At 37.7% G+C, this 15,132-nt stretch overlaps 1 protein-coding gene across 5 annotated transcripts in view; it reads right to left on the bottom strand.

The window, feature by feature from the left end:
• EDEM3 (ER degradation enhancing alpha-mannosidase like protein 3) overlaps nt 1-15,132 on the bottom strand; it is a 97,501-nt gene that overhangs the window by 23,828 nt on the left and 58,541 nt on the right. For 4 of the 5 annotated variants that reach the window (XM_027083027.1, XM_027083026.1, XM_027083028.1 and 1 more), the window contains exon 19: nt 13,526-13,711. In XM_027083027.1, coding sequence (XP_026938828.1) covers nt 13,526-13,711 — 186 coding nt within the window. Of the gene's footprint in view, nt 1-9,590; nt 10,717-13,525; nt 13,712-15,132 lie in introns of those variants that run through there. The other variant, XM_027083032.1, reaches the window with a different exon arrangement.

Raw genomic sequence — 15,132 nt, 5'->3', positions numbered from 1 at the left:
ACAGGTCATAATGGCCATCATCAAAAAGTCTACAAACAATAAATGCTGGAGAGGGTGTGGAGAAAAGGGAACCCTCCTACACTACTGGTGGTGCAGCCACTATGGAGAACAGTATGGAGGTTCCTTAAAAAAACAAAAATAGAACTACCATATGATCCAGCAATCCCACTCCTGGGCATATATCTGGAGAAAACCATAATTCTAAAAGATATATGCACCCTGGGAAGACCTTCAAGATGGTGGAAGAGTAAGATGTGGAGATCACCTTCCTCCCTACAAATACATCAGAAATACATCTACACGTGGAACAACTCCTACAGAACACCTACTGAATGCTGGCAGGAGACCTCAGACCTCCCAAAAGGCAAGAAACTCCCCACGTACCTGGGTAGGGCAAAAGAAAAAACAGAGACAAAAGAATAGGGACGGGACCTGCACCAGTGGGAGGGAGCTGTGAAGGAGGAAAAGTTTCCACACACTAGGAAGGCCCTTCACTGGTGGAGACGGCGGGTGGCGGAGAGGGGTAGAAGCTTCGGAGCCACAGAGGAGAGTGCAGTAACAGGGTGCAGAGGGCAAAGCGGAGAGGGAGAGATTCCCGAGGTGCTGACCAGCACTCACCAGCCCAAGAGGCTTGTCTGCTCAACCGCCGGGGCAGGTGGGGGCTGGGAGCTGAGGCTCCGGCTTCCGAGGTCAGATTCTAGGGACAAGACCGGGGTTGGCTGCGTGAACACAGCCTGGGGGGGGGGGGGGGGGGGCTGGGGCCCCCCAGCTGGGGGGGGGGGAGTACGGGAAAAAGTATGCAACTGCCGAAGAGGCAAGAGACTTTTTCTTGCCTCTTTGTTTTGCAGTGCGTGAGGAGAGGGGATTAAGAGCACTGTCTAAACGAGCTACAAAGATAGGTGCAAGCCGTGGCTATCAGCAAGGACCCCAGAGATGCGCATGAGACACTAAGGCTGCTCCTGCAGCGACCAAGAAGCCTGTGTGCGAGCACAGGTCACTCTCCACACCTCGCCTCCCAGGAGCCTGTGCAGCCCGCCACTGCCAGGGTCCCAGGATCCAGGGACAACTTCCCTGGGAGAAAATATGGCGTGCCACAGGCTGGTGCAACATCACGCTGGCCTCTGCCGCCGCAGGCTCACCCTGCATTCCGTACCCCTCCCTACCCCCTGCCTGAGTGAGCCAGAGCCCCCTAATAAGCTGCTACTTTAACCCCATCCTGTCGGAGTGGGAACAGATGTCCTCAGGTGACCTATATGCAGAGGTGGGGCCAATCCAAAGCTGAACCCCAGGAGGTGTGGGAACAAAGAAGAGAAATGGAAATTTCTCCCAGCAGCCTCAGGAGCAGCAGATTAAATCTCCACAATCAACTTGATGTACCCTGCATCTCTGGAATACCTGAATAGACAATGAATCATCCCAAATTGAGGTGGTGGACTTTGGAAGCAATGATATGTATATTTTTTTCCTTCTTCTCTTTTTGTGAGAGTGTATGTGTATGGCTTCTGTGGGTGATTTTCTCTGTATAGCTTTGCTTTTACCACTTGTCCTAGGGTTCTGGCTGTCCGTTTTTTTTAGTATAGTTTTTAGCGCTTATCATTGGTTGATTTGTTTTTTGGTTTGGTGGTTCTCTTCTTTCTTCCTTTTTTAAAATTACTTTTTAATTTGTAATAATTATTTTTTATTTTAATAACTTTATTTTATTTATTTATTCTTTCTTTTTTTTTTCTCTCCCTTTTATTCTGAGCCATGTGGATGACAGGGTCCTGGTGCACTGGCTGGTGTCAAGCCTGTGCCTCTAAGGTGGGAGAGCTGAGTTCAGGAAATTGGTCCACCAGAGACCTCCCAGCTCCATGTAATATCAAACGGTGAAAATCTCCCAGAGATCTCCATCTCAACGATAGACCCAGCTCCACTCAAGGACCAGCAAGGTACAGTGATGGACACCTTATGCCAAACAACTGGCAAGACAGGAACACAACCCCACCCACTAGCAGAAAGCCTGCCTAAAATCATAATAAGGTCACAGACACCCCAAACCACACCACCAGACGTGGACCTGCCCACCAGAAAGACAAGATGCAGCCTCATCCACCAGAACACAGGCACTTGTCCCCTCCACCAGGAAGCCTACACAACCCACTGAACCAACGTTAGCCACTGGGGACAGACACCAAAAACAACGGGAACTACGAACCTGCAGCCTGCAAAACGGAGACCCCAAACACAGTAAGTTAAGCAAAATGAGAAGACAGAGAAACACAAAGCAGACGAAGGAGCAAGGTAAAAACCCACCAGACCAAAAAAATGAAGAGGAAATAGGCAGTCTACCTGAAAAAGAATTCAGAGTAATGATAGTAAAGATGATCCAAACTCCTGGAAACAGAATGAAACATTGAACATGGATCCAGAAGAACTAAAGAGCAAACAATGATGAGCAACACAACAAATGAAATTCAAAATTCTCTAGAAAGAATCAATAGCAGAATAACTGAGGCAGAAGAACAGATAAGTGACCTGGAAGATAAAATAGTGGAAATAACTACTGCAGAGCAGAATAAAGAAAAAAGAATGAAAAGAACTGAGGACAGTCTCAGAGACCTCAGGGACAACATTAAACACACCAACATGCAAATTATAGGGGTTGCAGAAGAAGAAGAGAAAAAGGGACTGAGAAAATATTTGAAGAGATTATAGTTGAAAACTTCCCTAATATGGGAAAGGAAATAGTTAATCAAGTCCAGGAAGCACACAGAGTCCCATACAGGATAAATCCAAGGAGAAACACACCAAGACACATATTAATCAAGCCATCAAAAATTAAATACAAAGAAAAACAATTAAAAGCAGCAAGGGAAAAACAACAAATAACATACAAGGGAATCCCCATAGGTTAACAGGTGATCTTTCAGCAGAAACTCAGCAAGCCAGAAGGGAGTGGCAGAACATATTTAAAGTGATGAAAGGGAAGAAACTACAACCAAGATTACTCTACCCAGCAAGGATCTCATTCAGATTTGATGGAGAAATTAAAACCTTTACAGACAAGCAAAAGCTAAGAGAATTCAGCACCACCAAACCAGCTTTACAACAAATGCTAGAGGAACTTCTCTAGGCAGGAAACACAAGAGAAGGAAAAGACCTACAATAAGAAACCCAAAACAATTAAGAAAATGGTAATAGGAACATATATATCAATAATTACCTTAAATGTAAATGGACTAAATGGTCCAACCAAAAGACATAGATTGGCTGAATGGATACAAAAACAAGACCGATATATATGCTGTCTACAAGAAACCCACTTCAGACCTAGGGACACATGCAGACTGAAAGTCAGCGGATGGAAAAAGATATTCCATGCAAATGGAAATCAAAAGAAAGCTGCAGTAGCAATTCTCATATTAGACAAAATAGACTTTAAAATAAAAACTATTACAAGAGACAAAGAAGGACACTACATAATGATCAAGGGATCGATCCAAGAAGAAGATATAACAATTGTAAATATTTATACACCCAACATCGGAGCACCTCAGTACATAAGGCAAATGCTAACAGCCATAAAAGGGGAAATGGACAGTAACACAACTACAGTAGGGGACTTTAACACCCCACTTTCACCAATGGACATCATCCAAAATGAAAGTAAATAAGGAAACACAAGCTTTAAATGATACATTAAACAAGATGAACTTAATTGATATTTATAGGACATTCCATCCAAAAACAACAGAACACACTATCTTCTCAAGTGCTCATGGAACACTTTCCATGATAGGTCATATCTTGGGTCACAAATCAAGCCTTGGTAAACTTAAGAAAATTGAAATTGTATCAAGTATCTTTTCCGACCACAACGCTATGAGACTAGATATCCATTACAGGAAAAAATCTGTAAAAAATACAAACACATGGAGGCTAAACAATACACTACTTAATAACTAAGAGATCACTGAGGAAATCAAAAAATACCTAGAAAAAAATGACAATGAAAACACAACGACTCACAACCTATGGGATGCAGCAAAAGCAGTTCTAAGAGGGAAGTTTATAGCAATACAATCCTACCTTAAGAAACAGGAAACATCTCAAATAACAAACCTAACGTTGCATCTAAAGCAATTAGAAAAGAAGAACAAAAAAACCCAAAAGTTAGCAGAAGGAAAGAAATCATAAAGATCACATCATAAATAAATGAAAAAGAAATGAAGGAAACAATAGCAAAGATCAATAAAACTATAAATTGGTTCTTTGAGAAGATAAACAAAATTGATAAACCATGAGCCAGACTAATCAAGAAAAAAAGGGAGAAGATTCAAATGAATAGAATTAGAAATGAAAAAGGAGAAGTAACAACTGACACTGCAGAAATACAAAGAATCATGAGAAATTACTACAAGCAACCCTATGCCCATAAAATGGACAACCTGGAAGAAATGGATAAATTCTTAGAAATGCACAACCTGCTGAGACTGAACCAGGAAGAAATAGAAAATATGAACAGACCAATCACAAGCACTGAAAGTGAAACTGTGATTAAAAATCTTGCAACAAAAGCCCAGGACCAGACGGCTTCACAGGTGAATTCTATCAAACATTTAGAGAAAAACTAACACCTATCCTTCTCAAACTCCTTAAAAATATAGCAGAGGGAGGAACACTCCTAAACTCATTCTATGTGGCCACCATCACCTGATACCAAACCAGACACAGACGTCACAAAGAAAGAAAACTACAGGCCAATATCACTGATGAACATAGATGCAAAAATCCTCAACAAAATACTAGCAAAGAGAATCCAACAGCATATTAAAAGGATCATACACCATGATCAAGTGGGGTTTAGTCCAGGAATGCAAGGATTCTTCAATATATGCAAATCAATCAACGTGATACACCATATTAACAAATTGAAGATGAAAACCTTATGATCATCTCAATAGATGCAGAGAAAGCTTTCGACAAAATTCAACACCCATTTATTATAAAAACCTTGCAGAAAGTAGGCATAGAGGGAACTTTCCTCAACATAATAAAGGCCATATATGACAAACTCACAGCCAACATCATCCTCAATGGTGAAAAACTGTAACCATTTCCACTAAGATCAGGAACAAGATAAGGTTGCCCACTCTCACCACTCTTATTCAACATAGTTTTGGAAGTTTTAGCCACAGCAATCAGAAGAAAAGGAAATAAAAGGAATCCAAATCGGAAAAGAAGAAGTAAAGCTGTCACTGTTTGCAGATGACATGATACTATACATAGAGAATCCTAAAGATGCTACCAGAAAACTACTAGAGCTAATCAATGAATTTGGTACAGTAGCAGGATACAAAATTAATGCACAGAAAACTCTGGCATTCCTATATACTAATGATAAAAAAATCTGAAAGTGAAATCAAGAAAACACTCCCATTTACCACTGCAACAAAAAGAATAAAATACCTAGGAATAAACCTACCTAAGGAGACAAAAGACCTGTATGCAGAAAACTATAAGACACTGATGACAGAAATTAAAGATGATACAAATAGATGGAGAGATATACCATGTTCTTGGATTGGAAGAATCAACATTGTGAAAATGACTCTATTACCCAAAGCAATCTACAGATTCAATGCAATCCCTATCAAACTACCACTGGCATTTTTCACAGAACTAGAACAAAAAATTTCACAATTTGTATGGAAACACAGAAGACTCTGAATAGTCAAAGCAATCTTGAGAAAGAAAAACGGAGCTGGAGGAATCAGGCTCCCTGACTTCAGAGTATACTACAAAGCTACAGTAATCAAGACAGTATGGTACTGGCACAAAAACAGAAATATAGATCAATGAAACAGGATAGAAAGCCCAGAGATAAACCCACACACATATGGTCACCATATTTTTGATAAAGGAGGCAAGAATATAAAATGGAGATAAGACAGCCTCTTCAATACGAGGTGCTGGGAAAAGTGGTTAGCTACATGCAAAAGAATGAAATTAGAACACTGTCTAAGAGCATACACAAAAATAAACTCAGAATGGATTAACGACCTAAATGTAAGGCCAGAAACTATCAAACTCTTAGAGGAAAACATAGGCAGAACACTCTATGACATAAATCACAGCAAGATCCTTTTTGACCCACCACCTAGAGAAATGGAAATAAAAACACAAATAAACAAATGGGACCTAATGAAACTTAAATGCTTTTCCACAGCAAGGGAAACCATAAACAAGATGAAAAGACAACCCTCAGAATGGGAGAAAATATTTGCAAATGAAGCAACTAACAAAGGATTAATCTCCAAAATTTACAAGCAGCTCATGTAGCTCAATAGCAAAAAACCAAAAAACCCAATCCAAAACTGGGCAGAAGACCTAAATAGACATTTCTCCAAAGGAGATATACAGATTGCCAACAAACACATGAAAGAATGCTCAACATCACTAATCAGTAGAGAAATGCAAATCAAAACTACAATGAGGTATCACCTCACACCAGTCAGAATGGCCATCATCAAAAAATCTAGAAACAATAAATGCTGGAGAGGGTGTGGAGAAAAGGGAACCCTCTTGCACTGCTGCTGGGAATGTAAAATGATATAGCCACTGTGGAGAACACTATGGAGGTTCCTTAAAAAACTACAAATAGAACTACCATACGACCCAGCAATCCCACTACTGGGTATATATCCTGAGAAAACCATAATTCCAAAAGGGTCATGTACCACAATGTTCACTGCAGCTCTATTTGCAATACCCAGGACATGGAAGCAACCTAAGTGTCAATCGACAGATGAATGGATAAAGATGTGGCACATATATACAATGGAATATTACTCAGCCATAAAAAGAAACGAAATTGAGCTATTTGTAATGAGGTGGATAGACCTAGAGTCTGTCATACAGAGTGAAGTCAGAAAGAGGAAGACAAATACCGTAAGCTAACACATATATATGGAATTTAAGAAAAAAATGTCATTAAGAACGTAGGGGTAAGACAGGAAAAAAGACACAGACCTACTCGAGAATGGACTTGAGGATATGGGGAGGGGGAAGGGTAAGCTGTGACAAAGTGAGAGAGTGGCATGGACATATATACACTACCAAACGTAAAATAGATAGCTAGTGGGAAGCAGTCACATAGCACGGGGAGATCAGCTTAGTGCTTTGTGACCACCTAGAAGGGTGGGATAGGGTGGGTGGGAGGGAGGGAGACGCGAGGGGGAAGCGATATGGGAACATATGTATATGTATAACTAATTCACTTTGTTATAAAGCAGAAACTAACACACCATTGTAAAGCAATTATACTCCAATAAAGATGTAAAGGAAAAAAGAAGATGTGGCACATATATACAATGGAACATTACTCAGCCATAAAAAGAAACGAAATTGAGTTATTTGTAGTGAGGTGAATGGATCCAGAGTCTGTCATACAGAGTTATGTCATACAGAGTCTGTCATACAGAGTTATGTGAGAAAGAGAAAAACATATACTGCATGCTAACACATATATATGGAATCTAAAAAAATAAAAAGGTCATGAAGAACCTAGGGGCAAGACGGGAATAAAGACGCAGACCTACTAGAGAATGGACTTGAGGACATGGGGAGGAGGAAGGGTAAGCTGGGACTTAGTAAGAGAGTGGCATGGACATATATATACTACAAAATGTAAAATCGATAGCTAGTGGGAAGCAGCTGCATAGCACAGGGAGATCAGCTCAGTGCTTTGTGACCACCTAGACGGGTAGAATAGGGAGGGTGGGAGAGAGGGAGATGCAAGAGGGAAGAGGTATGGGGATATATGTATATGTATAGCTAATTCACTTTGTTATAAAGCAGAAACTAATACAACATTGTAATGCAGTTATACTCCAATAAAGATGTTAAGAGAAAGAAAAGATATATGCACCCCAATGTTCATTGCAGCACTATTTAAAATAGCCAGGACATGGAAGCAACCTAAATGTCCATCAATAGATGAATGGATAAAGAAGATGTGGTGTACACACCATTGTAAAGCAATTATACTTCAATAAAGATGTAAAAAAAAAAAAAAAGGTGTGGTGTGTGTGTATACACACACACACACACACACACACACACACAATGGAATATTACTCAACCATAAAAAAGAAATAATGTCATTTGCAGCAACATGGATGGACCTAGAGATTATCACACTAAGTGAAGCAAGTCAGAGAGAGAAAGACAAATCCCATATGATATTACTTAACGTGTGGAATCTAAAATACGACACAAATCAACATATCTACAAAACAGAAACAGACTGTCAGACATAGAGAACAGAGTTCTGGTTGCCAAGGGAGAGGGGAGGTGGTGGAGGGAAGGACTGAGAGTTTGGGATTAACATATGCAAACTAGTATATATAGGATGCATAAAGAAACAACAAGGTCCTACTGTATAGCACAGGCAACTATATTCAATATCCTCTGATAAATGATATTGGAAAAGAATATATATATATATATATATATAACTCAATCAGTTTGCTGTACAACAGACATTAACACAACATTGTAAATCAGCTATACTTCAATTTAAAAAAGTAACAGTGTAATATAGGAAAAGGAAAGATCAAGTGTATTTTCAGATTGTGTTTTATACTTAAACTCAAAGCAACTCAATTTTTAAAAACACTATCAAGATAAAAGAATTTGATAAGGAGGGTAAAAATAAGTAGGCAAATACAAATAACCCCAATAAAATACAAATAATGCTAATAAAATACAAATAACCCCAATAAAAGTAGAAGCTACAACACAGAATTAAATTTATTAAGAAATCTTATTGCTTAATACTATAAAATCTCAATGAAAACTTAAAACAAGATCTGATCCAATTTACAGGTAAGTGTATGTTCCTGGATGGAAAGTCAATATTTAACAAAATTTTCCTGTTTACATGTAAGGTGTGCAATTATACAATTCCAAAATGAATCCCAATTCTACTTCTTTTTCTTTTCTTTTGGGACCAGACAGAATTATTTTTAAATTCCTATGGAAGAGTATATATCACAGAGAAGTCAAGAAATTCTGAAAAGTATTAGTGACAGGAGAGTTGCCTTATCAGATAATAAAATTTATTCAAAATAGCAAACTTTTATTATTGGCACAGGAATAAACAGATTAGTGGAAAAGAAGAGCAAGTCCAAAAACAGATTGAATATATAAGAATATCTGATATATAGCAAAGTGGCAACAACCAGCTAAATAAAAATGGCAGTTGGAAAAGTACAAAAAGGAAGAAAGAATCTACCACACCACTACAAATCTTCATTCTAAGGTGCCTGCTGTCACAGTATGGAGTATCATAGTCCTAAGAGTGTAATGACTACATCATTACATTCAGGAATGGTGTATCAGAAACACAGGAAGCAAAAAGAAAAAAAAGAATGAAAAAAATCTCAAGATACCAAAAAAAAAGAAAAGTACTAAGTTTTAATAATGAGAAGACAAAGGAGCCTTGGCAAAGACTTCGAGACTGGATGTTCTACAATCATTCATTCATCCACACAACCAGCATTTACTGAAAGCAAGGAATACAGAGCTGACACACAGGTAAAGAAGTACAATGTAATATAAATGTCAAAGTATCTGTGCAACCATATTAAGATGTCCATACATTTTATCTATGAAAATAAGAGAAAAGTTCATAGAAAAGATAGCATTTAAAATACTTGGTATTTAGAATGACTGAACATTTTTAAAGAGGAAAAGGTTGTGGGAGTGGGGTAGGGATTAACAAGGCATTTCCAGAAAGACGGAAGAGATGAGCAAATGCAAAAGTGCATGAGAAAACACGCGGTGGTTGGAGAAGAGAAGCTGGGGTAGGTAAGTATTGATTCTGCTAATGTTTCAGTTGCCCCTTTCCAGGCAAAGATGCCATCTGTTTGCATACTAGATTTGTCTCCTCATAATCAAATTCCTTCCAATAGCAATCTAAGTTCTACAGATCAACCAAAGGACAGATTCACTGCAATCAAGTTGAGTGGAGGATAATCTTAGGAAAAGTAACACTGCCACACTTAAATCTTGAGCAGTTCAAACCATGAGACCTTTCTTTTATTTCCTGTTTTCTCTGTCTGCCTCTTTACCAGACAGACACAAATATAGGAGTAGCCCTGAGAATATCTGTCTATAGCTCTTAAGGCAGTGGAATTCTACACTATAAACTATAAGTATGACAATGTATTGAAATTTTTAAATGCTGATGTTTTTTTCCCCATTGAGAAATACTACTGGGAAAAGTCAATTGAATCTCAATTGTAAATTGTTTCAATTTGGATCTAAGGGTAAACAACACAGTGTCCTTTGTTTGTGGGCACAGGGTGGGAATTATTATTAAGTACCTTTACAAATTCTTGAAATTTTGGAAACGGACACATGACAGACACGATACTAACACTCCTATGGATAACTTAATTTTTAGAAGTGTGACTGGTTTGATCTGAGGAAGCAGCATTTCCACTTGATAAATTACTAATGCTTTATTTCGGAAGAAGAATGTGTAGTAAGTTATCTGGACATTTTTGCTAGCAGATAGGACTGTTGCAGATACTTCTATATTAATAGCTGGGACTTATCAGAATTAGAAGGTGGGAGTAGTGGCTTGTTCTGGGGTTTCTGTTTTCTGTCTTAATACGTGGGAAGAATGCCTCAATCAAAACTGTGTGACTTTTTAAGGGAAATACGTATCTGTGGAATGAGATTTTTAGAAAAGCCAATCTGGATGACATGTGATCGTTCGGATTTAAGGCTGCTATGATTTGGTGTACTTATATAATCCCACCTAGTACCCCTGATGGCACAATACGGCCAGATACAGAGTTAGGAGATAAAAAAAGAGGGGCATGGGGTGCCTTCTTGGTCTTGTTTAGTGTTTCTCAAAGTACAGCTGTGTGCAATTAACTGGGATGCTTGTTTAAAATTTCAGATTCTGATCCCCCACTTTCAGAGAGTCTGATTCAATACTCTGGAGTAGGACTCAGGAATCTACACTTTTAACTCCTACATCAGCTGATTCTGATGCAGAAGAGAAACACTGATGCATGCAGTAATGGCAAAGGACAAATTAATGATAACCACTACAGACGTTAACTTAGAGTATTTTCCTAAGTGAATAAAGCAGTTGATTTAATAAAACTATTATCATTGACTTTAGTTACACTGATAAATATTAACAATTATACTATAACTCATGGCTTATAGTTAATAATGCCGTACAGTTCTTTAAAAAGCTATACCAAAATGGCAATTTTTCAAGACTTTTTGTCAAAATATCACTCTATAACAGAAATACAGTTCAAAAAATTGACTATCAAAACTTAAAAAAATATATATAATTTAAATAAAGCCCTTTTATTTCAAGGTCCTTAAGGGAATACTGTTACGCTGTTCAGACTTTTTTTAAATAGTAGAACTGATCTTTTTTCATATCTTTTCTCTGGTATAAGCAGCACATGCTTTACCACAGTCTTCCAGTCCTCACCCCACACACTCCTACACATATACGGGTTTTTTAAACAAGTCGATCTTTTAAATATTTTACACTGCATTCAAATAAAAAGTAATCACAAATAACACGTGCCATACAACGTCTCTGTTAGAGTGACTCTTGCATTGCTATGGACTACTGAGTTCACCTATTAGATATTTCATTGATACATAAATAAACTATAGATCAATAAATCAATAAAGAATCATGATTATGGGGGCTTCCCTGGTGGCGCAGTAGTTGAGAATCTGCCTGCCAATGCAGGGGACACGGGTTCGAGCCCTGGTCTGGGAAGATCCCACATGCCACGGAGCAACTAAGCCCGTGCACCACAACTACTGAGCCTGAGCATCTGGAGCCTGTGCTCCGCAACAAAAGAGACCGCGACGGTGAAAGGCCTGTGCACCGTGATGAAGAGTAGCCCCCGCTCACCGCAACTAGAGAAAAGCCCTTGCACAGAAACGAAGACCCAACACAGCCATAAATAAATTAATTAATTAATTTTAAAAAAAAAGAATCATCATTATGGGACAGCTGACTAGACATGAAAATAATCTAATTACTTTAAACCAGATATTATCATGGTAGCCACTGAAATATATATATGTGCACACACATGTGTGTATATACATGTATACATACACATACATATATGTAATTTAAGGCTTATTAAAGATACTTACTACTATTAATAATGTAGCTCGGAATCATTTTACCTTTTAATATTGCTGCTGAAATTCCAATGGTAGCACAAAATAGGGGGGAAAAAAGCAAAGGCATTAAAGAGTTATATGGAATAATATTTTGCCTGTGTTTGATGTGCTTAAATGCATGTATATAGGAAAGAAGATCTGAGTTGGAAAAAAGGGCTCAGAAAAAAAAAAAAAACAGGCACATAGGCAGATTTAAGAAGATCAGAAATCCTTTCTACTGTTTCTATTTATACATCCTTACATACATCCTACTCACTCCACAGTCCTTAAATAGTTAACATCTCAATGAATCTCAAAGAATAAAGCAATACAAGAAGACAAGACAAAACACTAATTTGGCTAGCACTAGATTATTGCTAAACTTATTTTTTTTTATTGTTCCACTTGGAAGATATACTGAATTGAAATGAATAAGTTTCCTACCTATCTACCAAGCAAACATCCCAACATCAACAACCCTGTGCAGATTATACAACTTTATCCATTTAAGGGGGGGTGGGAGGAGTACTGCTCTCTCTATAGGTATCTCCAGTGGATAAGAAAGACTGCTGTTATAAGCAGGATTTCAGTCTATATCTGATGGTTCACTTTCCCTCATTTCTCCTCTATTCCTAGATGTGAAACTATGAAAGAATACTAGTTAAGACCTTGCATTTATACAGCAATTTGGGTTTCAAAGAGCTTTCAAGTTACTAACAAACATTTTGGCCTAGAGAGGACTATATCATGAATTAAGGCATGCTATCTTGTTCTTCAGGCATCAGCCATGTATAACTCTTGTAACTTATAAATACCTATGTGATGAACTTGGATCTCAATGGAAAGAAGCTGCTAGATTTCTATTGCCTTCATCAAGACAGTGGTCATTTGATTATAGGTGGCCTGGTAAAACCCCACTACTATTATATTGTATACAACACCCTTCTATACAATCTCTTATTATTCCTTATTAAAAAAATAGAAGATGTAGTATCAGTGAAATTGAATGGTGAACATCTCTGGATATTAAAAATGACTCAGTATAATCTCTTGTATTTTTATCACTGGGCAGAATTATAGCAAAAATTATAAATTACATACAAAAATATAATTCTAGAAACATTCTAACTCAGCGAACAAAGCAAAATAAACATTTTACTACCCTTTTTTCCAAAAGAAAAATATATTTTGAAACCATCTTCTAAAAAGTTTACTTCTTTTAACCAGTGAACCATAAATAATCTTTTTGTAACTCATTTTTGTTATCAAGTTAGGAAAATTAATGCTAAGCTGAATACAAATGATTTTTTACCCTTACCTCGATCTTTTGCTTTGTCAGAAAGGAGGACCTCTACCTCCTCATATTCCCGGATGGCGTCCAATATGATACTTCCTTCTTTACTGAATAAGAACAGCATGGGAATTGTGATGTCATCTGTGTCCTTTCCATCACCTGCCATCTGGAACAGAGGGGCAGTATCACTGCTGCTCCCCTCATTGTCATCTAGCCAGAAAATGAATACAGCAAACATAAAAACGTTCATCCATTAAAAAGGTCTAGCTACCAATCTTTACTGTTGTTTACCTGTTGACAGCATTAATTTTCTGCATCAAGAACCACAGAAACACTCATACTTTTGGGGCCCACTAATTCTACTCCTAGAAATCTATCCTGAGGAAATAATTCAAAAGAAGCAAAATGATCTATGCCTGAAAAAGTTTACTGGAGTGCTTTTTGTAACTGTCAACAACTGTAAACTATTATAAGTAAATTATAACGAACTACCTGAGGGAACACACAGAAAAACAAAATGTTATTATTACATAAAAAAAGTAGAACACAAAATTCTAGGATTATGACTATAAAGATTTCACATGCTTATGAAAAAGCCTAAAAATGGAAAAATTCAAAGACTTGAATTACAATGATAGAACTATGAAATTTTATTGTTGTTTAGGATTTCTTCGAATGGCATTATATTGTTTTACCAAACTACAAATTGACGGTTCTTTTTAAGATACTGTGCACAAGGAATAATTATGACTATACTGTTTTTTCCTCTGTAAGTTGAATGAAACACTATTGTTACTTTATGCCGGCTAAATAATAGGAGTACGACTGCTAAATACTGTTTTACTGGTGATGCCAGTTATGTCCAGCCCTAATCTTACATGCCAGTCTCCCTGGAGAACTTGCCCATCCCTTCACAGACGGCTTGCGTGGATAGGCCCTTCTAAGTGGAGAATACCATGTAGAACCCATCCCCTTAGCAGTAACTGACTAGACAAAGGATGGTTACCTGACCTTCAGTCTCTCTGCTGCTTGTCACTGTTACAACCACTCAACTCCACCACTGTAGCTTGAAAGTGGCTATAGATGACATGGAAACAAACTGACATGCTGTGTTGTAGAAAACTTTAATTTACAAAAACAGGCAGTGAGCTGAACTTGGCTTGCAGGCTGTAGTTTGCCAACCACTCATTTAAGTTATGAAGCAGAATTTCTCCTAATACTTACTTAGACTAATGAAATTCATGCATTCATTAAATTAACACTGGCGTGCCGATATGAGATAAGCAAATGGCATAGTAAACAATGTTTCACTGAAATAAATCCTACTGTTTTATTTTAAATCTCTTAATGTTTATTTACCCTGAGTTCAAAAAGGAAATCTATCCTAATTAGAAAGAACAAATTCAAAATGGAGTTCCCCTGGGAGACAATCTATACAGAAGAACTAACTTCACAAATAGGATGTGACCTCAGGTTTTCCAGTTCTTTTTGAATGTAAACTCATATTTACTTAAAGCATAGAAAAATTTATATTTTCCCTGATAGTCATGCCCTGCTTGTCACGATATCAGTGATTTTTCTGTGGAAAATGAAAAGGCAAACACACTGGTTGAAATACATGCGTAAAATAA

This window comes from Aethalodelphis obliquidens, unplaced genomic scaffold (assembly GCF_003676395.1).
Source record: "Aethalodelphis obliquidens isolate GAN/ISIS:26980383/991018 unplaced genomic scaffold, ASM367639v1 scaffold48, whole genome shotgun sequence".
Lineage (NCBI taxonomy): Eukaryota > Metazoa > Chordata > Mammalia > Artiodactyla > Delphinidae > Aethalodelphis > Aethalodelphis obliquidens.
The sequence above is the reverse complement of the archived record's forward strand: the minus strand, read 5'-3'. Positions and strand labels throughout refer to the sequence as shown.